At 41.9% G+C, this 24,382-nt stretch overlaps 6 protein-coding genes across 6 annotated transcripts; 2 read left to right on the top strand and 4 right to left on the bottom strand.

Annotated features, from left to right (window-relative positions):
- Positions 1-20: 20 nt before the first annotated feature.
- On the bottom strand, positions 21-5,389 carry SAPINGB_P005369 (uncharacterized protein; the record flags this gene model as incomplete). The annotated part of the gene is made up of 9 exons (XM_032000083.1): positions 21-423; positions 829-1,166; positions 1,248-1,779; positions 1,838-2,708; positions 2,861-3,228; positions 3,285-3,401; positions 3,455-4,536; positions 4,676-5,321; positions 5,379-5,389. The coding sequence occupies 9 exons, from the start codon at positions 5,387-5,389 to the stop codon at positions 21-23; spliced, it is 4,368 nt and encodes a 1,455-aa protein (XP_031855974.1).
- A 67-nt stretch (positions 5,390-5,456) lies between these two features.
- On the bottom strand, positions 5,457-6,284 carry SAPINGB_P005368 (uncharacterized protein; the record flags this gene model as incomplete). Its single annotated transcript, XM_032000082.1, has 1 exon — positions 5,457-6,284. One exon carries the CDS (start codon positions 6,282-6,284, stop codon positions 5,457-5,459), a length of 828 nt encoding a protein of 275 aa, XP_031855973.1.
- Positions 6,285-6,653: 369 nt separating this feature from the next.
- SAPINGB_P005367 (uncharacterized protein) lies at positions 6,654-14,028 on the top strand (the record flags this gene model as incomplete). Its single annotated transcript, XM_032000081.1, has 4 exons — positions 6,654-7,395; positions 7,473-11,036; positions 11,084-11,214; positions 11,299-14,028. The coding sequence occupies 4 exons, from the start codon at positions 6,654-6,656 to the stop codon at positions 14,026-14,028; spliced, it is 7,167 nt and encodes a 2,388-aa protein (XP_031855972.1).
- A 478-nt stretch (positions 14,029-14,506) lies between these two features.
- SAPINGB_P005366 (uncharacterized protein) lies at positions 14,507-14,836 on the top strand (the record flags this gene model as incomplete). Its single annotated transcript, XM_032000080.1, has 1 exon — positions 14,507-14,836. The coding sequence occupies one exon, from the start codon at positions 14,507-14,509 to the stop codon at positions 14,834-14,836; it is 330 nt and encodes a 109-aa protein (XP_031855971.1).
- A 522-nt stretch (positions 14,837-15,358) lies between these two features.
- On the bottom strand, positions 15,359-19,441 carry SAPINGB_P005365 (uncharacterized protein; the record flags this gene model as incomplete). The annotated part of the gene is made up of 3 exons (XM_032000079.1): positions 15,359-18,408; positions 18,459-18,989; positions 19,066-19,441. 3 exons carry the CDS (start codon positions 19,439-19,441, stop codon positions 15,359-15,361), a joined length of 3,957 nt encoding a protein of 1,318 aa, XP_031855970.1.
- A 350-nt stretch (positions 19,442-19,791) lies between these two features.
- Positions 19,792-20,127, bottom strand: SAPINGB_P005364 (uncharacterized protein; the record flags this gene model as incomplete). Its single annotated transcript, XM_032000078.1, has 1 exon — positions 19,792-20,127. The coding sequence occupies one exon, from the start codon at positions 20,125-20,127 to the stop codon at positions 19,792-19,794; it is 336 nt and encodes a 111-aa protein (XP_031855969.1).
- Between the last annotated feature and the right edge of the window lie 4,255 nt (positions 20,128-24,382).

Below are 24,382 nucleotides of genomic sequence, written 5' to 3'. Positions count from 1 at the left end.
GTCACGGCCTCAGGGAAACCCTACTCCAGACACAGTTTGTAATTGCGAGGCTTCACAACACCAATTTGAAATTCCTTTACCACAGCAAACTTGGTGGGAATTCCTGGACCCAAAGAGTCAATTTCAACAATATCTTCAATCATTACATGACTAGAAGAGTTGTTTTTATTTTTGATCCGTGCATACTTGTTAATGTACGCAGAAAGGTCTCTTTGAAAAAAAAGGATCCTTTTGTAAAACTTAGCCTTAATATTATGGGATCCACCACAAGCTTCCAGACTTCGCTCATCATTTTCAAGATATTTCATGATCATTTCAGTAACTTCAATTTGCCTTGTTATTTCTAGCTCAGTTTGTGGCTTAGATTTGAGGTTCCTAGGCAACTTGGCACCAATTGAAAATTCGCATACTGATCCGGAAAGACTGTTAAGTATTGATTGATAAATATAACGATTGGAAAGAGTAAGATGAGGGGCCTTTCCGTATTTTATGTTGAACTGTGACACGGGAAGTCATGATAATAATAGAAAATATTATCCAAGAAAAGTATATATTGAAATATATAAGATAAAACAGTTATATAAGAAGAAAGAAAAAGGAAAAGAAAAATTATAAAAGTTGGGGAAGAAACCTTCCTTAAATATCTGAGGGAAAGAAAAATTTGCAGTGGTGAAAATTTTTCATTTGGGTTTGTCCCAAAGTTGAGTGGGTTTGTATTACACTTCAACTTTGCAACAAATTAAGGAGGGTAACCACAGTCACATAAGGGCTTAAACCTCATGCGGCTGTAACTAAAATAAACATAGGTTATCAACCATAGTTTCCCACCCAAACTCACGTGCATTATCAACTGCACTAGTCTGCGACAACATTGCATGCTCAACAGCAGAATCACCTACTGCCTTCATACCAAGTAGTCCCCTTAATGTCTCAAACTTCACACGACCAAGATTCTTAGTAAACATATCTGCCAACATCACTTGAGTATCAAGATACTCCAGATGAATCACTCCACTGCGAATATAGTGACGCACAACATGATAACGAACATCAATATGCTTGGTGCGACGATGAAACACTGGGTTCTGAGCCAAAGCAATACATCCCTGATTGTCCTCAAACATAGTCACTGGCAAAGGAATAGGAATCTTGCAAAGAGACAACAACTGATTAATCCAGAAGCATTACTTAGACGCATCAGACAATGACATGTACTCAGACTCGACGCTGGACGATGCAGGACTAACTTGCTTTCGACAAGCCCAAGTAATGGGACCACCAGACAGAATGAAAACATACCCAGTAAATGACTTACGGTCCTGCTTGTCCTGTGCATAGTCGGCATCACTATAACCAACAAGCTTGTAGACTTTCTGAGCTCGATATTCAAGACCAAGTTCAGCAGTACCCTTAAGATAACGAAGAGTATGCTTAGCAGCTTCCATATGAATAGACTTAGGACTCTGCATATATCGACAAAGAAAGCTAACAGCAACAGCAAGATCAGGACGAGCACAATTAGCAGCATAAATCAGCTTTCCAATAATACTGCGATACATGGAGGCATCGGTAGCAGAGTCAGACTCGGAAAAGTCAGAAAGATCACGAGTGGGTAAAGGAGTCTTAACACTTGAACAATTCTGCATACCAAACTCTTCCAACATATCAAAAATATAACGCGAAACATCCACAGTAATATGGTAAGGTGACAGCTTAACTCTCATGCCAAGGAACTGCTCGACTGGGCCCAAGTCTTTCATCTTAAACATAGATGAAAGACTTGGTTTTGGCAATGACTTCAGAAGAATTGCCAGAAATAAGTAAATCATCAACATACAGTGCAATAATGACCATGGTAGACCCAGATCCTTTAGTATAAACACCGTAGTCACTTTCATTACGAATAAACCCAAGTTTGACAAGAGCACCATGAATCTTCTCATTCCAACACAAAGGAGCTTGCTTTAAACCATATAAAGACTTCTTCAAATGACACACTTTAGATTCCTGACCTTTGACAACAAAGCCTTTAGGTTGTCTCATATAAATATCTTCTTTGAGATCACCATTAAGAAATGCAGTCTCGACATCCATATGATGAACCTGGAACCCAAACTGAGCAGCAATAGCAAGAACAATCCTCACAGTCTCGTAACGAACAACGGGAGCAAAAGTTTCAGTATAATCAATACCTTCAACTTGCGAAAATCCAATACACACGAGACGAGCTTTGTAACGTTCAATTGAACCGTCAGCTTTGCGCTTAACTTTAAATACCCATTTGCTATTGATAGCCTTGCGACCAGGTGGGAGATCAACCAATTCCCAAGTACCATTGCGTTTAAGAGACGACATTTCAATAACACAGGCTTCAAGCCAAAACTCAGCTTCTTCACTAGACATAGCTTCTTCAAAACTACTAGGATCTGTAAAAACAAGTAAAGCCACATCATCATAGTCAAAGCGGAGAGATTTGAGACGACGATAAGAAATACACTCTTCTTCAGCTGGACGTTTTGCAGGTGTTGCAGACACTGGAGATTGTTTCAAAGAATTTTCACAAAGGTGTTTAGAAGGAGGTGAAACAATGTCATCAGAACTCGGGCGTTTGGCAGGAGTTATAGAAGGTAAACGAACAGCAACAACACGAGATCGAGATTTAGGCAAAACAGCTTGAGTATCATCCTTAGTGACAACACTAACACCAGCTTGGTCAAGAGAATTAACAAGATCAGACGAAGGAGATTCTTGACTAAGTGGCACTACTTCCAATTCAACAGAAGGTGGTGGAGTGGGAGACGAAGCAATGATAGACGGTTGAAACCCAATATCACCCCTCGTTGCGAGATCCCAGAATCACCTGAAATATCAGATTCATTAATAGATGGACCAGTTTCAGATAAGTCTAATTGTGAAGGAATATATTCCGAAGAAGAAATAATAGGACTAGAGTCAGGAGAGATAGAGACATCATGATCTGAAGGTGGAAGAATAGGAGAACTAGGAAGAGATGGAACAGAAGCAATAGAAGGAAGAGTAGGAGACTCAAGAGGAGCAGAAGGTGTAGACAAAATGCGACGAACAGAACGAGGCTTATGAACAATAATAGAAGAAGAAGAAGAAGAAGGAGGCGGCGACGGAGAATGAGACGGAGAAGAAGACGGAGACGGAGACGGTAAAGCACAAATAGAACCAGAACCAGAACCAGATGAGGATGCTGGTAAAGATCTATGAGACCCAAAACTAGAACCAGAACTTAAATCAGAACTAGCAATAGAATTAACCTAACATTAGATCCTAAACCAGTCCCCTTAGAATCAAAACAAGGTCCTGACATGGACCCTGAACCAGAACCAACACTAAACCCAACACCAGTAGCATTAATAGACAAGTCCTTATCACTTTTCATAAATGGAAACTTGGACTCATCAAAGTAAACACTCCTGGCTTCAACAATGCTTGAATCAAGAAGAACTCGATAAGCTGTACGATCCAAAGAATACCCAACAAAACACCAGCTTCAGTATTTGAACTTAACTTAGATTCTCTTTTAGCACCAGGAAGAACAACTGTAGCTTGACAACCAAATACTTTCATATGGTGATAACTAGGAGGTTTACCAGTCCAAAGTTGAAGAGGTGCAACACCACCAGTGGTACGACTAGGAAGACGGTTCCTAATATAATTAGCAGACTTGACAGCTTCACCCCATAAGTATTCAGGAGCATGAGCATATAAAAGCATAGACTTGGCTTTCTCAAATAATGTGCGATTCAATCGCTCAGCAACACCATTTTGTTGAGGAGTATGAGGAACTGTATAAGTATGCTTGATACCCTTAGACACAAAGAACTGCTCCAGGTCTTTGGAAATGTATTCGCCGCCATTATCAGAATGAAAATATGCAACTCGATCACCAGCAGAATCACCAGAAAAATAAGATTCACACCTAGCAATAAAATTACGAATGGCAAGACTTGCATCACTTTTCCTGGCCAGCAACTCCACATAAGAATACCTGGAATAATAATCCATAATGGTTAAGACATAACGATGACCCACAGGGGTAGCGACATGAGGACCGCTCAAATCAGAAACAAATAATTCCAAAGGACGACTAGCTTTTTCTGTGGTACCATTAAATGGCAATGCTGTGGCTTTGCCACCCAAGCAAGCGTCACACTTATGACTATCCACAACCTCAAAATGAGTAGGCTTGACAGAAAGTGACTTAGATAATTTCTTGAGAACGTCCACACTGGCGTGACCAAGTCGCTTGTGCCAAAGATTGGCAGACGACTCAACAGCAAACACCTCATGAACTGGCTTGGAAGGCAAAACAACTCGGAAACGACAAAAGTACAAGTCACCCATGGCAATGGCGTGGACTCGAGTTTTGCCATTTTCAACAGCAGAAATATGGTTAAGGTCTTGAATGAACCGACAACCACCAGCAGTAGCTCGACGAGCAGCAAATAAATTGCGAGGAATCTTAGGAACATATAAAACATCTCGAAGAACAACGCGGTCACAAGGCTGGTCATCTTTACCAAGAAGATCAACGACAATGTCGCCAACCCCTCAGCAGTAGCAGAACCAAGACCACGAATGGTAGCCGAAGTGGGACGAAGAGAAGAAAAATATGAGATGTTATTGCAAATGTGACTGGTAGCACCGGTATCATGGATAAAGTCAAAGAATCAGACCCAACAACTAAGTTGGCCTCAGCAGAAGTAGTAGATTCAGCAACAAAAACGTGATGGACTGAATGACTTAAATCCAAGATTGAAAAAGGATGCCAGACGACAATTAAAATCAAGGAAAACAACATGATGGTAACAAAAGATAAGTAAAAGAATGGAGAAAAACGGGATTTTGGTGTAACAATAGGTTTAACAATAGGCGGAGAAGGTTCAGTAATTGAATCCACCAAAAAATCAAAAGAAGGTAAGACAATATCATCATCAGAACCGACCAACGGTTTAGAATCAGAACAAGAAATAAAAGAAGAACCGACCAACGGTTCATAATCAAAAGGAACAATATCCGAATCGACCAACGATTCAGAATCAAAACAAATAGGAGCTGAACTGACACACGGTTCAGACTCCAAACAAACAACAGTAGAACCGACATACGGTTCAGAAATAAAACAAGAATCATCAGTGGAACCAACAAACGGTTTACCAACTGAATCAATATCAAGTCCTGAGTTTGAACAATACTCAGAAACTTGACCAACAAAACAATCTTCATCGCCGACACACGGCTCAGAAGAATCAAAAAGTTCGGATTCCAAATCATCAAACGACTCGGAGCAACTGTTACCAAACTTTTTCAGAAACAACAGATGTCTCGGACACAAAAGCGGAACTCACAAATGGATCATCATCAACTATCTCAGAAAATTCATCAATAGTCTCAGCAAACCAACCTCTCTTGAGGTTTTAGCCTCCTTAGATTCCTTTGTCATCCTTATTATCTTGGCGAGCAGCCTGAACCTCTTCCCAAGAGACATGACAATTGTTGGAAGTATGACCACGCCTCTTACAACGGAAACATTTGATACCATCACCCTTAGATTTGTTATTGTACTTCTTTGATGAAGCAACGAACGCTTCAGTCGAAAGAGTAGCTGGAGGGCCAGTAATCTTCAACAACTTGGCCCATTTATCAGTGTTCCGGATGAAGTTGTTAATATCAAGGTTGTCAGTATTGTTGTTACTATCAAAGCGGTGCTCCAAGGCATACTGGATGAAGCGCTCACAATTGGGACCCATTGAAGCCAAAGCGTTGAAGGCCACGACCGAATCAGGCGACAATGATTGGTAGATGGAACGCCAGGTAGCAACATAAGAGCGAACAGAAGAAACAAACTTTGGACCAACATCAATATTGCCAGCATAGAGGGATTTCATAAGTGAGATGACATCGGCGGGTTGGAGTTGACTATACTCCTGATGAAGGTAAAGCCAGAGGTCACGGCCTCTAATGGCCACATCATTAACATGTTCGATCAACTCAGGAGAAATATTGTTGAGGATGACATCATGGACGACGGTATCAAGCGAGGCGGTGAGGTCTTCAAGGGATTCATTGGCAGCTGGATTGACAGTACCAGCTTCGACATAAAGATGGACACCATTATTCATAGCACGAAGACCCAAAAGAATTTTGGTAGCCCAGACATGATAGTTGAGAGGAGTGAGTTTTTCAGAGGAAGTAAGATTAATATAAGCCGAAGTGCGGCCCATAACCTGTTGAACTGTGACACGGGAAGTCATGATAATAATAGAAAATATTATCCAAGAAAAGTATATATTGAAATATATAAGATAAAACAGTTATATAAGAAGAAAGAAAAAGGAAAAGAAAAATTATAAAAGTTGGGGAAGAAACCTTCCTTATATACCCAAGGAAAAGAAAAATTTGCAGTGGTGAAAATTTTTCATTTGGGTTTGTCCCAAAGTTGAGTGGGTTTGTATTACACTTCAACTTTGTAACAAATTAAGGAGGGTAACCACAGTCACATAAGGGCTTAAACCTAATGCGGCTAAAACTAAAATAAACATAGGTTATCAACCATAGTTTCCCACCCAAACTCACGTGCATTATCAACTGCACTGGTCTGCGACAACATTGCATGCTCAACAATGAGCTCCTTTGACGCTCCTCAAGCGCCAAATTTCAAACAATTTCTCTACAAAAGTGAATTGGATTTTTGGATATACGGTCTTATTGGGCAAATTAACAGCTGCGGCCGGAGTTTTTGGAACAACTATATCTATAAGCCAATTGTTGGCCATACTGCCCTTCAGCTTGGTTATGGTATCAGGTTTGAGAGGGCCCTTGATGAACTACTCAAGGCTTACATTTTAAAAACCACGCCTGCAGCTAACCTGGCTGCAGCTGAACAGGCCCGGTGGGACACGTCGCCCGAGTTTCTAAAAACTCCACCTATGGATTCGGCGTCTGTGCGGGAAGAAGCCATGGGGGTCCTATTTGAACCAGGAAAAAGAATGGCCCGTATAGATCCCGAAATCCTAGAGCCCGCCGACCTGGGGCGAGTGCTCTCATTTTACCAACGTCTTAATCATATTGGTTTGCGCATATCCCCAAGCCCTGAGCTTAACATTGTATTTGCGATGACGCAAGCTATCTCAGTAGGAGTTCCAGGTCCTAGTTATTTCTCCGGGCTCACCAGCAGTGAAATTGAAACCAAAATACAAGCTACTGTTACTGAAGCTTCCAAGTGGGCCTCTGTAGTGGAGCAATATTTCTTTAACAACCCGGATGGCACCTTTCACCGTGACCTTATCTTAGCAGTACTGAATAACAACAAGGTTTCAGCAGCTGCTCGCGAAGATCCTCAGAGTCATCTCTGGGGATTACCAAGTTTGTCGACATTTTCAAGTCAAGATCTGGAGGATGGAGCCCCTGTGATTCAGTTGAAATCCCAGCGCTAGTTGAAGCAACTTCAGCAGCCTTCGTAAAAGGTCGAAGAATTATTGACGGTTCAACAAAAGTGGTGCCAAAGCAGGAACCCAAGCAAGAACCCAAGCAGGAATCCAAGCAGGAAACCTCGAAGAAAGCTGGCCACTCTGATACCAAGCAAGGAAAAGGGAAGCAGTGGTCCAAGGGGTCCGGTGGCAACAAGAGGCGCAACAATGAAGACAAGCAAGCTAGAAAGTCGAACTCTGATGGTCAAAACAGAGTTGCTGCCTTGAAAGCTACCGAATATCTTGAGGTGGCTCGCGACGATGTTGAAACTCTTTGCTCGGTTGCTCGGGCTATCCAAGACGTATTTGATAATGACGGCGGAAGCAGTGATTATTCGCCAGTTGCTTTTCTTCCACCTGCCAACCAAATCGCCTCTGTGGGTGAAACAAATCTTCCAAATGTTCTTGATTCTGGAAATGCTACTGGTCATCTTATCTCAGACAACAGTTACTTTGTGTCGTATGAGAAATACAGCAGCCCCAAAACCATCAGCTCTTATGGTGGTTCCGACATCGTGTTAGAAGGGGAAGGTAAAATTGCTGTTGTATTAAAAGGTGACGGTGGCACCAATATTTGCCATATTGCTGACGCACTTTATTTTCCTGCTGGGTCTAGCAATTTGTTTTCTGATTCTGTCTGGCGCACGCACGATGTTTCTTTTCATACGGTCCCAAGTGGGGACTGTCTGGCCTATTTTGGTGAGGAAAAGGTTGGTAGGGTTGGTGGTGCCAGAGATGCCAAGTCTCACATTTGTGCCAACATTGTTCCGGTAAAGTTTACTAGGAATATCGTACCTCCAACTGGCTCCTTCAAGTTCTCAGGAAATTCAATTGACTGGGATCAGATTTGCAGACAAGGACCAGAAGCTATGAGGAAGGTTGATAAATCAGCTCTCGCTGTTGGAAAGGGACTTCCTGTCCTCTCACCGTCTCTCAAATTTATTGCAAAGGAGGCCGTGTTGAATTCGCAGGCACTTGACTGTCATGTTCGGTTTGCTCATTGCTCTTTGACTTCGGTGAAGCATTTAGCCAAGCTTGCTGATCCTCCCTTTGAGGTGACCAAGCGTGACGAAGAGTTGATCAAGGACTGTGTCATATGTGGCACGTCAAGAAGCATTAAGCGGTTCACTTCTCCGGATAAGCATATAGCTTCTGAATCCACGGCTCCGTTAGCCCAGATTCATGCTGATCTCGTCGGTCCCATAGGTCCTGCCTCTTCAGGGGCCAGGTACATGCTGAATATCATTGATGCATTTTCTGGTTACATCTATGCTTTTGCTCTGGAATCTAAGGATGAAGCTCCTGGGAAACTTATCCAGTTCTTTAAGCAGTTTGTGCCCAAAGCTGCTCGCCGTGCTGCTGACGGCAAGGCCACCAAGCTTATTACTGACAATGGTGGTGAATTTATCTCTGGCACACTTGGAAAATTTTTAGCAGACTGGGGCGTCATTCATATTTTAACTGCTCCTGATGAACACCAACAAAATGGGAAAATTGAGCGTGCCCACCGCACACTGCGTGAGATATCTACTAGAGCCTTGATGCAGTCGACACTCTGGGCCAATATCTACTGGGACTCTGCCTGGCTCTACGCTGTGCAGGTATATAATTTCTCCATAGTTAATAAAGCCGGTATCTCACCTTATGAAGCCTTTACGGGCAGAAAACCACCTATAGCACTAGTGCACACATTTGGCTGCCTAGTTTTTGTCATTAAATCTGAGTCTCAGAAACTCAAAGGGACCCTTCAGCCTCGGGGCGAGCCTGCTCTGTATTTGGGTCCCGACCCGTTAAATCCTAAGAATTTTCTATGCATTACGAGGAACAAGCGCATTCGGCGCTGTGTACACGGCAACTTTCGTGACCATGTCTTGCCTGGCGTTAAGGGCGAAAAGCCAATTTACGAGGGTGACATTCTCATTGACTACAGTAAGATTGGAAATCGTGACCCTGACTACAGTGACTCTTCCACTGATGAATCAGAAAGTGAAGATGAATCTGACTCTGACGACTACTCTCCCACTTCACTCTCTGGTGGTGGTGGTGGTGGTAACTTTGGCTGGACTTATGTGGGCTCTGAGGAAAGGAGCCACAGATCCAGCAGATTGGAGGACCAGGATTCTACTTCTACACCACCGACACCTATAACTGAAAACTCTTTTCAACCGTTGGAAGATGATGATGTGGAGCTGGTTGCAGATGAATCAATTAGTGTTGGTGACGACAAAGATACACTTCAGTCTGAGGACCATATATTGCTCGAAGATTCTGCTGTTGATGATGCTGATTTGAGATCGGTGAACTCCAACGTAGCTGGTCGCCCTGGTTCCGAAGATACTAACGAAGATTTTTCTCACGAAAATTCATTTTCTGAACATATGGTAAAGCTCCAGAAAGCCTTTGCTCCAGGAACTCAGTCGCCCTCAGTGGTGGCTCATCAAACAAGTCCGGTGACTCTTCCCAAACAACTACACATTTTGGATGAGGATGACAGTGTGGATCTTGCGCTGTCTGGAACTGCTGAACTTACCCGCGAGGCTTCAGCTGTTGAAACCGCTAGCCAATCTGGTGATGACAATCAGGATGCGGTTGACTCAGAAACCAATGATGAAGACATGGATGGGTCTGTGGAACATATACTGGGTTTCGACGAATTGGAAGACTCATCAGATTCTGAATTTTCGTCTAGCGACGTTGTCATGGATTCCTCTACTAAGTTGGAGGAAGCTCCTGCGAGAGATGTCGGGGTGCCGCAAGATTTAGGTGACACTCAAGGTACTGCTACAAGCACAAATAATCCTGCCAGCAATCAACTGGTTTTGGCGGCGGCGGAACTTGTACGGGCCACCACCGAGCTAGTAGAAACTACGACGTCTGCAAATCGGTCTGCCAGAATGGCTGAGGCGGGCGGTAGTAGGAAGAGGCATCTAAATTTAGCGAGATTAAAATCTGCGCTGGAACGTGCTGGTCAGCCAGAAAATCGTCGTTTACATGCCGGTAGGCGGAGCCAAGTGGCTGGCTCCTCAGGTATACGGCAGGAGCTACCGGAGCTACCCCCAGCGCCCTCCTCTGAGAGGCTGTTGCTGGGAGCTGGTGGTTCTGATACTGTTACTACTGCTGCATCTGGAAGTGGCAGTGAACTGAGAGACACTGCTGAGAATGATCGCCCACGCTTACCGCCTGCACCATCTACTCAGAGGCTCCTGCTAGAGTATGGGCGAGCAGGGGATGCTACAAGCTTTGGGGACAATACAAGCGACGTGCGGCACAGCTCCGTGCAACAAAATCGACATATGCCACTTCCGGCTCCACCTTCGAGACGGTTGTTGTTGGCAGCTCCTCCTCCGTCTTCTTCTGAACATGATTCGCAAACTGCTGGGCAAGTAGTTGTTCGACAAACAAGCCAACACTCAGCTCCGGCAGAAGCCCAACAGCCTCTTGCTAATACTGGAAGAATTACTAGGTCTGCTGCGGGTACTGCGGGTGCTGCGGGTGCTGCGGGTGCTGCGAGAGTGCCTGCTCCGTCGTCCAGACACCGTCATCGAGAAGCCTCTCGGGACACAGTTGTTGTTAACAAAGATTAGCTGATTTGATTGAGCAAAATGGCTATTATGTTCCTAACAGTGCACTTCAGCGGCTGGCGCGAAAAGAAAATTCTTCATTAATTCTAAATCGCACAAATCTAATTACCCGGCCTACTGATAACCTTCCACTAGTAAGTGGCGCGGCTTTGCAAAATAAAATTTTCTCCACCACCACGAAATCTAAAAATTTTTCTTCGGCTACTAATTTATCACAGAAAGTAGTCTCAGAAAATTCGACTTCAAACTCCTCACCAAGATTGGAAAATGAAGCCTCAAATGGTTCTCCCACAACACCCTCTACCTCTGCTTCTTTGTCCTCGGAATCATCTGCACATTCGGAGCCAGTGGTTACATCACCAACCTCCTCTGCTGTGACGTCTCCCACATTAGAAAGTTCTTCTTCTCGTCGTGATCACCAAACCACTCCTCCCTCGTCATCGAATCGCATGCTGTCGATAGCACAACGCAATATCTTACGCAGTGCAGCTGAGGCCATCTCAAGAATCGACTTAGGAGCTTTAAGAAATCTGCGAAAAAGAAATCGCTCTACAAGCCCAACCACTACAGCATCGGGCTTACTTTGGGGCTCTCGCTCTTCCGACCGGCACAGTGACAAACTGAAACTCTCGAACTCTGAGTCAGCTTTGGACTCGGAATCTAGGTCACTGCTGCATGGCTTGCCACCTCGTGAGCGTTCAATACTGAGAGCCTCACACGGCCACCTCCGGGGTACACCGGATCTTAGATTCAACCCCACTCCCGATGCGGTTCCCTTTCTTTCTCACACTCACTCGGCAACACACAATGTCCCTGCTACGTCAGCATCAGTAGATGAGGACTCAGTCGTTAGCACTGACTCGCAGTCCCACTCTCCCGCCTCCACAACCGAAGCTGATGTTGAGGCTACAAGCGATGAAATCTTAACCGCAGCACCCTACAATTCTGACTCTCAGGGCTCATCAGAACACTTAGCTGACGGCATTGACTTCTTACATGAAACTTTTGTTTCTTCGCCTGCTGATGATGAAATTATTTTTGTTGATGAATCGGCAAGCCCATCAGGAGATCCGTCTGCCGGGGCTGTCGACGATGTCATTGGCATTGGCTGCATCTACTCGAACTCTGAAGAACCAACTGTGAAAGCCCGCATGGCGTCTGGAAGACTTGACACACTCAGCGCTATTAACATTAAGCTTCCAATCTTGAGGAATGACATCAAAGTGTTAGAATCTAGCAAACCAGGTCTCTGCTTTACGGCTCCTGATGTGGAGAATGTTAGAGCTCTTATCAGCGACAGAGATTGGGCAGATCTTAAGGACCGTCCTGCCTTCATTCGATTTCCGAATGTGGGAGTGGCGCTGCTCGACCCTGGCAAGAAGCTAAAAAGGGACCCACGGTCACTTGCGGAAGCCAACAACAGAGAAGATAAGCGCTTCTGGTTCGATGCGGCCTATTCGGAATTTGCTGCCATTGATGGCAATCATGTATACCAAGTTGTGCCCCTCCCGGCGGGTCGCAAAGCTCTTGGCACCAAATGGGTGCTGAAGAAGAAACTCAACACGGATGGTTCAATTGACAAGTACAAGGCTCGTCTTGTTGTTCAGGGGTTTCGTCAGAAGTTTGGTGTTGACTATGTTGACACCTTTGCACCGGTAATGAGATTCAGCACTGTTCGTCTCATTTTCGCCCTGAGTGCGGCGAAGAACTGCGAAATGCACCACGTCGATGTTAAAAATGCTTTCTTGAATGGAGATCTAGAAGAAGACATCTATGTCAAGCCACCAACAGGAATTGACCATAATACCCCTCCTGGCATGGTCTGGAAGCTGAATAAAAGCTTATATGGACTGAAGCAAGCCCCTCTGTGTTGGAACAAGAAGCTTGTTGACAAGTTGGAAGCTCTAGGTTACAAAGCTGCCAAGAAAGAACCCTGTCTCTTTTACAAGATTAATGGCAAAGACTTCAGTATTATAGGTCTTTATGTTGACGACATCTTAACGGCGTCAAACGTACCGGGAGAATTCGAGCGGTTTTTCAAGGGCCTATCTGGTTACTTTGCCATCAAAGATGAAGGTGGTGTTAACAAATTCTTGGGAATCAGAGTCCAAGACTCCGACAGGACGATATCTCTGGATCTGGAACACTATATTGCTGACATGATTGAGGTTTTCAAATTGGGTGATCAAACAGCTAAGTCGATACCGTTGCCCAAGAAACATGGCCTTGATTTCCCACAGGGCCTCGATGCTCGTCCAGCTAACCAATCGCTATATCGCAGCATTCTTGGCAAGCTACAGTTTGCTGCTCAGACGGCTCGTCCAGACATTGCCTATGCTACAGGCAAGCTTGCTCAGTATTCGAGTGACCCTAGAGCCATTCATATGGATAGAGCTTATCATGTTCTGAGCTACCTCAAAGGCACCAAGGACCTGGCAATTGTCTATCACAAAATGTACCAGGCGCCCTCTCCGCGGCTTCTGAGAGGCTGGTCAGATGCCGATTGGGCAAACGATCCTGACAGGAAGTCTATCTCAGGCTTTGCATTCTCTCACGGTCCTTCAACCTTCTCTTGGAAGTCGGCCAAACAGAAGCTGACAGCAACTTCCACAACCGAGGCTGAGCTGATTGCCGCTTTTTCTGCCACGTGTGAGGCAGTTTACTTCCGAGATCTTTTGGAAGAACTTGGTGAATCTCAACCAACGACTGTCATCATGGAGGACAACAAAGGTGTCCTGGATCTCATGAAGGACAGCAAACATCACGAGCGGACTAAACATATTGATACCAAGTACATGCGCACCAGAGACCATGTCAAAGCCGGCGATACCCGTCTTGAAGCTGTTGCTTCAGCAGATAATGTGGCAGACATTTTACCAAAGCTCTGGCTAAGCCGCAGTTTTATATTTGAGGAATCTTCTGGGTATGAGTACCCGTCCTCAAGTTGAGGGGGAAATGGACTTGATGCAGTGCTCGTCTCGTCAAATAATACCTCCATCGTTACGCCGCAGTCATTTTTTGAAGACTCGACGACGCAAAGATCAAGAGATTGAATCTTGATAACGGGCTATTGTTGCAGGGGGCTGTTGGAATATATGTCATGGTACTATCGTGTATTTCAACATTATCCCATAATATTTTTTTCCCAATTACACTCTCTACATTGTTACATTATTCACTAGCAACTACTAGCCCATTACCATTGGAGTTACAATAATTATTTACAATCAAGACTCCCTATTGCTAAAGAAAATTTTCAAGATGCTCTTTTAAATTTTCTTCATTACAGAAACCTTTCTTGTTTTCTTTCTCTTCTTTTTCTCGCTACTCTAAATTTACGCAAAACTGTTTTTATTAAATACTCTTTCAGCTTTCAGCTTATCAATCGTATTTACTTATTAACTCTTGCTTTTAGTCTTCTCCGCTATGTCTAATCACGGAAACACTACAGGAGTCAATGAAGGACCCTCATCCTTCGAGTCAGCCAGCACTGGAAGTTCTGTTGCCCACTCAACATCTGAGACCCATTCAAAGAACAACGCCAGCTCTTATGAGACATTCGCCGATCTCCCTGTTCATCGTCAAATTGATCTCGCTGACCGTTCTGGATTTACCGTTAGACAATTAACCATTGCCAACATACCAGTTTGTTCCGAAGGATGTGAAGCTGAATTAAAAGTCTTAGCAGACTTGACAGCTTACATTAGAAACTCAAACTTCAAAGCTAGTCCTCCCCCATCTCAAAATGTCTCATAAGAGCTGGCGTTGTTCTTTGAATGGGTCTCAGATGTTGAGTGGGCAACAGAACTTCCAGTGCTGGCTGACTCGAAGGATGAGGGTCCTTCATTGACTCCTGTAGTGTTTCCGTGATTAGACATAGCGGAGAAGACTAAAAGCAAGAGTTAATAAGTAAATACGATTGATAAGCTGAAAGCTGAAGGAGTATTTAATAAAAACAGTTTTGCGTAAATTTAGAGTGTATATAAGAATTATATAAATGATAAAAATAATAAAATAATAAAATAATAAAAGTTCGCTATCATACCTAAAAGCAAGAGTTAATAAGTAAATACGATTGATAAGCTGAAAGCTGAAGGAGTATTTAATAAAAACAGTTTTGCGTAAATTTAGAGTAGCGAGAAAAAGAAGAGAAAGAAAACAAGAAAGGTTTCTGTAATGAAGAAAATTTAAAAGAGCATCTTGAAAAATTTTCTTTAGCAATAGGGAGTCTTGATTGTAACAATTATTGTAACTCCAATGGTAATGGGCTAGTAGTTGCTAGTGAATAATGTAACAATGTAAAGAGTGTAATTGGGAAAAAAAAATATTATGGGATAATGTTGAAATACACGATAGTACCATGACATATATTCCAACACTCGCAGCACCCGCAGCACCCGCAGCACCCGCAGCAGACCTAGTAATTCTTTCAGTATCAGCAAGAGGCTGTTGGGCTTCTGCCGGAGCAGAGTGTTGGCTTGCTTGTCGAACAGCTACTTGCCCAGCAGTTTGCGAATCATGTTCAGAAGAAGAAGGAGGAGCTGCCAACAACAACCGTCTCGAAGGTGGAGCCGGAAGTAGCATATGTCGATTTTGTTGCACGGAGCTGTGCTGCACGTCGCTTGCATTGTCCCCAAAGCTTGTAGCGTCCCCTGCTCGCCCATACTCTAGCAGGAGCCTCTGAGTAGATGGTGCAGGCGGTAAGCGTGGGCGATCATTCACAGCAGTGTCTCTCAGTTCACTGCCACTTCCAGATGCAGCAGTAGTAACAGTATCAGAACCACCAGCTCCCAGCAACAGCCTCTCAGAGGAGGGCGCTGGGGGTAGCTCCGGTAGCTCCTGCCGTATTCCTGAGGAGCCAGCCACTTGGCTCCGCCTACCGGCATGTAAACGACGATTTTCTGGCTGACCAGCACGTTCCAGCGCAGATTTTAATCTCGCTAAATTTAGATGCCTCTTCCTACTACCGCCCACCTCAGCCATTCTGGCAGACCGATTTGCTGACGTCGTATTTTGTACTAGCTCGGTGGTGGCCCGTACAAGTTCCGCCGCCGCCAAAACCAGTTGATTGCTGGCAGGATTATTTGTGCTTGTAGCAGTACCTTGAGTGTCACCTAAAACTTGCGGCACCCCGACATCTCTCGCAGGAGCTTCCTCCAACTTAGTAGAGGAATCCATGACAACGTCGCTAGACGAAGATTCAGAATCTGATGAGTCTTCCAATTCGTCGAAACCCAGTATATGTTCCACAGACCCATCCATGTCTTCATCATTGGTTTCTGAGTCAACCGCATCCTGATTGTCACCACCAGATTGGCTCGCGGTTTCAACAGCTGAAGCCTCACGGATAAGTTCAGCAGTTCCAGACAGCGCAAGATCCACACTGTCATCCTCATCCAAAATGTGTAGCTGTTTGGGAAGAGTCACCGGACTTGTTTGATGAGCCACCACTGAGGGCGACTGAGTTCCTGGAGCAAAGGCTTTCTGGAGCTTTACCATATGTTCAGAAAATGAATTTTCGTGAGAAAAATCTTCGTTAGTATCTTCGGAACCAGGGCGACCAGCTACGTTGGAGTTCACCGATCTCAAATCAGCATCATCAACAGCAGAATCTTCGAGCAATATATGGTCCTCAGACTGAAGTGTATCTTTGTCGTCAGCAACACTAATTGATTCATCTGCAACCAGCTCCACATCATCATCTTCCAACGGTTGAAAAGAGTTTTCAGTTATAGGTGTCGATGATGTAGAAGTAGAATCCTGGTCCTCCAATCTGCTGGATCTGTGGCTCCTTCCCTCAGAGCCCACATAGGTCCAGCCAAAGTTACCACCACCACCACCACCAGAGAGTGAAGTGGGAGAGTAGTCGTCAGAGTCAGATTCATCTTCACTTTCTGATTCATCAGTGGAAGAGTCACTGTAGTCAGGGTCACGATTTCCAACCTCACTGTAGTCAATGAGAATGTCACCCTCGTAAATTGGCTTTTCGCCAAAAAATTTAACGCCAGGCAAGACATGGTCACGAAAGTTGCCGTGTACACAGCGCCGAATGCGCTTGTTCCTCGTAATGCATAGAAAATTCTTAGGATTTAACGGGTCGGGACCCAAATACAGAGCAGGCTCGCCCCGAGGCTGAAGGGTCCCTTTGAGTTTCTGAGACTCAGATTTAATGACAAAAACTAGGCAGCCAAATGTGTGCACTAGTGCTATAGGTGGTTTTCTGCCCGTAAAGGCTTCATAAGGTGATATACCGGCTTTATTAACTATGGAGAAATTATATACCTGCACAGCGTAGAGCCAGGCAGAGTCCCAGTAGATATTGGCCCAGAGTGTCGACTGCATCAAGGCTCTAGTAGATATCTCACGAAGTGTGCGGTGGGCACGCTCAATTTTTCCATTTTGTTGGTGTTCATCAGGAGCAGTTAAAATATGAATGACGCCCCAATCTGCCAAAAATTTTCCAAGTGTGCCAGAGATAAATTCACCACCATTGTCAGTAATAAGCTTGGTGGCCTTGCCGTCAGCAGCACGGCGAGCAGCTTTGGGCACAAACTGCTTAAAGAACTGGATAAGTTTCCCAGGAGCTTCATCCTTAGATTCCAGAGCAAAAGCATAGATGTAACCAGAAAATGCATCAATGATATTCAGCATGTACCTGGCCCCTGAAGAGGCAGGACCTATGGGACCGACGAGATCAGCATGAATCTGGGCTAACGGAGCCGTGGATTCAGAAGCTATATGCTTATCCGGAGAAGTGAACCGCTTAATGCTTCTTGACGTGCCACATATGACACAGTCCTTGATCAACTCTTCGTCACGCTTGGTCACCTCAAAGGGAGGATCAGCAAGCTTGGCTAAATGCTTCACCGAAGTCAAAGAGCAATGAGCAAACCGAACATGACAGTCAAGTGCCTGCGAATTCAACACGGCCTCCTTTGCAATAAATTTGAGAGACGGTGAGAGGACAGGAAGTCCCTTTCCAACAGCGAGAGCTGATTTATCAACCTTCCTCATAGCTTCTGGTCCTTGTCTGCAAATCTGATCCCAGTCAATTGAATTTCCTGAGAACTTGAAGGAGCCAGTTGGAGGTACGATATTCCTAGTAAACTTTACCGGAACAATGTTGGCACAAATGTGAGACTTGGCATCTCTGGCACCACCAACCCTACCAACCTTTTCCTCACCAAAATAGGCCAGACAGTCCCCACTTGGGACCGTATGAAAAGAAACATCGTGCGTGCGCCAGACAGAATCAGAAAACAAATTGCTAGACCCAGCAGGAAAATAAAGTGCGTCAGCAATATGGCAAATATTGGTGCCACCGTCACCTTTTAATACAACAGCAATTTTACCTCCCCTTCTAACACGATGTCGGAACCACCATAGGAGCTGATGGTTTTGGGGCTGCTGTATTTCTCATACGACACAAAGTAGCTGTTGTCTGAGATAAGATGACCAGTAGCATTTCCAGAATCAAGAACATTTGGAAGATTTGTTTCACCCACAGAGGCGATTTGGTTGGCAGGTGGAAGAAAAGCAACTGGCGAATAATCACTGCTTCCGCCGTCATTATCAAATACGTCTTGGATAGCCCGAGCAACAGAGCAAAGAGTTTCAACATCGTCGCGAGCCACCTCAAGATATTCGGTAGCTTTCAAGGCAGCAACTCTGTTTTGACCATCAGAGTTCGACTTTCTAGCTTGCTTGTCTTCATTGTTGCGCCTCTTGTTGCCACCGGACCCCTTGGACCACTGCTTCCCTTTTCCTTGCTTGGTATCAGAGTGGCCAGCTTTCTTCGAGGTTTCCTGCTTGGATTCCTGCTTGGGTTCTTGCTTGGGTTCCTGCTTTGGCACCACTTTTGTTGAACCGTCAATAATTCTTCGACCTTTTACGAAGGCTGCTGAAGTTGCTTCAACTAGCGCTGGGATTTCAACTGAATCACAGGGGCTCCATCCTCAGATCTTGACTTGAAAATGTCGACAAACTTGGTAATCCCCAGAGATGACTCTGAGGATCTTCGCGAGCAGCTGCTGAAACCTTGTTGTTATTCAGTACTGCTAAGATAAGGTCACGGTGAAAGGTGCCATCCGGGTTGTTAAAGAAATATTGCTCCACTACAGAGGCCCACTTGGAAGCTTCAGTAACAGTAGCTTGTATTTTGGTTTCAATTTCACTGCTGGTGAGCCCGGAGAAATAACTAGGACCTGGAACTCCTACTGAGATAGCTTGCGTCATCGCAAATACAATGTTAAGCTCAGGGCTTGGGGATATGCGCAAACCAATATGATTAAGACGTTGGTAAAATGAGAGCACTCGCCCCAGGTCGGCGGGCTCTAGGATTTCGGGATCTATACGGGCCATTCTTTTTCCTGGTTCAAATAGGACCCCATGGCTTCTTCCCGCACAGACGCCGAATCCATAGGTGGAGTTTTTAGAAACTCGGGCGACGTGTCCCACCGGGCCTGTTCAGCTGCAGCCAGGTTAGCTGCAGGCGTGGTTTTAAAATGTAAGCCTTGAGTAGTTCATCAAGGGCCCTCTCAAACCTGATACCGTAACCAAGCTGAAGGGCAGTATGGCCAACAATTGGCTTATAGATATAGTTGTTCCAAAAACTCCGGCCGCAGCTGTTAATTTGCCCAATAAGACCGTATATCCAAAAATCCAATTCACTTTTGTAGAGAAATTGTTTGAAATTTGGCGCTTGAGAAGCGTCAAAGGAGCTCATAACCTTTGAGATGGGGAGGACTAGCTTTGAAGTTTGAGTTTCTAATGTAAGCTGTCAAGTCTGCTAAGACTTTTAATTCAGCTTCACATCCTTCGGAACAAACTGGTATGTTGGCAATGGTTAATTGTCTAACGGTAAATCCAGAACGGTCAGCGAGATCAATTTGACGATGAACAGGGAGATCGGCGAATGTCTCATAAGAGCTGGCGTTGTTCTTTGAATGGGTCTCAGATGTTGAGTGGGCAACAGAACTTCCAGTGCTGGCTGACTCGAAGGATGAGGGTCCTTCATTGACTCCTGTAGTGTTTCCGTGATTAGACATAGCGGAGAAGACTAAAAGCAAGAGTTAATAAGTAAATACGATTGATAAGCTGAAAGCTGAAAGAGTATTTAATAAAAACAGTTTTGCGTAAATTTAGAGTATATATAAGAATTATATAAATGATAAAAATAATAAAATAATAAAAGTTCGCTATCATACCTAAAAGCAAGAGTTAATAAGTAAATACGATTGATAAGCTGAAAGCTGAAAGAGTATTTAATAAAAACAGTTTTGCGTAAATTTAGAGTAGCGAGAAAAAGAAGAGAAAGAAAACAAGAAAGGTTTCTGTAATGAAGAAAATTTAAAAGAGCATCTTGAAAAATTTTCTTTAGCAATAGGGAGTCTTGATTGTAACAATTATTGTAACTCCAATAGTAAGGGGCTAGTAGTTGCTAGTGAATAATGTAACAATGTAAAGAGTGTAGTTGGGAAAAAAAATATTATGGGATAATGTTGAAATCACGATAGTACCATGACATATATTCCAACAGATACTGTATCATTACCAAAAATTCTATCTTTTGATGATTGATTGAAGTTTAAAAAATTACATATACAAAATAGTGATAAAAGTTGTGGGGTTAAAAAAACTTTAAATGATATGGGCATATATGGGGCTTATGTATTATCTGATACCATCGATGGTATATTAAATTAGCTACAAAGTAAACCCTCCTATGGTAAAAATTGATTATCAATTTGAGGTTTTACTTGATATAGGAAGTTTCTCCTTTTAGGCCATGCTGGAGAAAATGGAATAAGAAAGCTACTTCTATTGAATATTTGAGTAAGTTAGTATTAACCATTGAATTTAAAATTTATAATTTTAATGTTTGTCTTTATTCGAGGGATATAGAATTATATAACATCATCATCTTCAGCTGACCGAAAATAAGTCCTGATACCAGCTTAAGAGGAGCTTAAGAGGAACAGGAGGGGGGAAGCAAAAAAGCCAAACCTTCCCAACTTATTTCCACTTGTCTTCATCAACGCTGTAATTGTATTTCTTAATCCCTTCAAGCATAGATACATCTTACAATCAAGCCAATTAAACTGCTTGAGAGTCGACATGTCCATTTCTGGAGATATCCGTTTTAATCCTTTGCTTTCTTCTTCAAGCAAAGGACACTTAACCAAATTGTGATGAACTGTTTCCAACTCTCCACATTTACAGCTGTAACATCCTTTTCAACTCGAAACTTAACAACTTATAATGGAAATTCTGGAGCATAATCTTTGTGGAGAAATGTTTTAATAATTTTGATATATTGGATCATAATATAAATTAAACCAAACAAGTTACCAATCTTATTCATATTGAGGTATTGGCTAATAATGATTTTTGTTCTTATTTGTTTACCAGGTTCAAATTTCAAACAACATTAATTAATTTTGACTACTTCGAGCTTTATTCAAATATTTCCAAGATAATCCAAGAAGGAAAATAAAAAAAAAGAAAACTATGTAAAGAGAAATTGTAATTAAAGAGCTCCCTATTTGTTCTTTGAAGTTAATTTTCAATTTTGACGATCAAGCCAAGTTAAGATAAATATCATTTATGATCATTGTATCAAACTTATTCCAGACAAAAACTTTTCTTAGAATTTTTTGGAAAGTATTGATCTTGTGTCAATTAAAAAAAGTTAATTGCAAATTTTCCTAGAGCAATATTTAATGAGAAATTTATTTGGAAAACAGCAAGTTGCAAAAAATAAATTCAAATTCTTAAGAAAAAAAGATCATTTAGTTAGAAGACTTGATGTTGCTGTTAGAAGTGTGCTGGACGTGGAGCTTAGTATACCATTTTGCGTAGGGGGTTTTTTAAAAGAAAATCTAAGAAAAATATAAGAATAAAAACTTTTTTTTTGTAAATTTAAAGGGAAAACTAATGACAATTAAATATTTTCTATTATATTCATTTATTTTACTATATTCTCCCAAAAACACCATTTTCAAGAAGTTTGTTTTTTGTTTGGTTTTTTTTTTTGAAACAGGTTGATCATTTTCTTAAGTTGCTTTGTCAGCAATGCGAAAGATATTAGATGAATTGCTTTCTCAAGGTTAAGAAAAAGGACTCAAATAGCCATTTCAGATTTAAGGTGAGATATTTTATGGTAAAGATTGCCTAGATCTTTACAAGTCTAGGACTCAGGAATCAATTGTCAGATTCTTTTTTGAGAGTTTTAATAATGATAGCTATAGCTAAACTGAAACTATAGTTTTGTTGAAAGGAAGTTCAGCATGACAGAAGGATTTGAAGGATTTAAAACTTCTTTACCAGTTAAGCTCAGCCAAACCAAAAAGATCATTTCCCTTTTATTTTGGTAATGTTATTAAGCTTGATAACATTACAATAGACTTAAGTCTATTTATAAATATAATGATTTTGATTATTTATGTCTTATTACTTGACTTGTACAACTTCTCGGCTAGCTCTCTACCTAAAATTTCAGAAAAATCTATTGAAAATACTTGAACATTAAATGCAAGACTATGAAGTTGTTTTGAGGAAGTCTATTTAAAGGATACTAAAAACTTATAGTTTATAACTTTACCAATACATTCACTGGGTCATATGGTTAATGACATTTGAGAAGTAGGTTCACTTATGGTGATATAGTGCTTCGCTACTAAACAGGCTTGTCATTTATTAATATGCAAAATAAATTCAGGAAAGACTCCTTTTTTTTGATATCATTGTTCATAAAAAGTATCGCTTGGTCAGTGGGTTTGAGACAGATGCAGAGGCCATTGGGCAACTCAAAGTCTGAGGATGAGAAAAACAGGCGTACTAAGTCAGCTAAAAAATCTTAAAGCTTATCATTGAAAAGAAGAGCTTTAAATTAATATCTGGTAGATCATCTGGCAGTATCGGCGTCACAACCAAAAATGTAATGAAAAAAAATTTTTAATTTAATAATAATTTTTATCAGATAATTAAAGTCCTTTTAGATACATGGGAAATTCGTTTGGGGTTGTAAATGGTTTTTCTAAACACTGGCAAAGCGTAAAATGAAAGTAGATTTTTTAAGTTGAGAAACCATATATTTGTGTGGCATCACTGATAACCTTGACATCATTCAGAAATGGGTGGCGTGGCTGTTTGTTTAGTTGACGATAATAAGATGGAATTTCGTGGTGGTTGTCAATGTTGAAAAAAAAAAATTTTTTTTGACGTTTTGTTGATTTAGCTTCAGTGAGAAAAAGGTGCTTGTGCTGTTGTGTTGGTGATATGAAAAGTGGGATGTTTTTGTTGTTGTTAATGTTGAACAAGAAAGATTTTATTAATGGAACTGAAATTCCCCAACATTAAGAAAGTTGAGAAATTTTTTTGTTGTTGTTGTTTTTCCTAAATTTTTAACATAAAGGAAATTTGTTGTTGTTTTTAAAAATGTTAAGAAAAAATTTTTTAGATTTTGTGACTTTAAATTTTTTCCAAAGTTTTTTCTTTCATCTCAACTATAAGATTAAAAAAAATTCAACTACATCTTTACGTAAAGAAGAGGTGGCGCCCAAATTTGTTTTGTTAACGTCAACAACACGTACTTTCGGCTCTCATCTTTCTGATAGACAACATAACATCAACAAAAGAACACGAAAATCGCAGAATTTAGTTTACCGTGTATATTAAATTTATTAAAAAAATAAAATTTTTATAAACGTAAAGAAAACAGTATTCTGTAGTGCTTTCCAATAGTATAGAAAGCAGTATTATGTAGTGCCTTCACAAAGTATAGAAAACATTATTCTGAAAGGCTTTTCAGATTAAATAAAACCATTATTCCCCTATGCCTTATAATATAAAATAAAGCAATCCTAAAAACTGCTTTATTTTATAAATTAAGACATTGATTGAAAATATTTTTTAAAATTAAATATAGTATTACTTTATACTGAATTATTTTATTTTTTAAAACATTTTTACAAAATGTTTTCTAATATAAAAAATAACGGTTAGAAACATACACGGAAAACCTAAAAGTGTAATTTTGCGAATTTGTTCTTAGCGTTAAGATGGCTGATTTCACCCAATCTTTTCATCGCTGACAAAGCAGCTTTGGACCAAAATCGCACCCAATTCACGACGACAACAAACGTCAAGAATAGACCCTTAAACTCAATTATTAATGATGAAATTGATATATAAGATTAATATAATGATTTAAATGAAGACTAGACTATTAATTTACTTAAAAATTGAAAAAATTCACTTTTTGACTTTTGGCACCCATTTCACGACGACAAAAAACGTCAA

This window comes from Magnusiomyces paraingens (assembly GCF_902498895.1).
Source record: "Magnusiomyces paraingens strain CBS 517.90 genome assembly, contig: contig4, whole genome shotgun sequence".
Classification (NCBI taxonomy): Eukaryota; Fungi; Ascomycota; class Dipodascomycetes; order Dipodascales; family Dipodascaceae; genus Magnusiomyces; species Magnusiomyces paraingens.
Note: the sequence above shows the minus strand (reverse complement) of the source record. Positions and strands in the feature narration are given on the sequence as shown.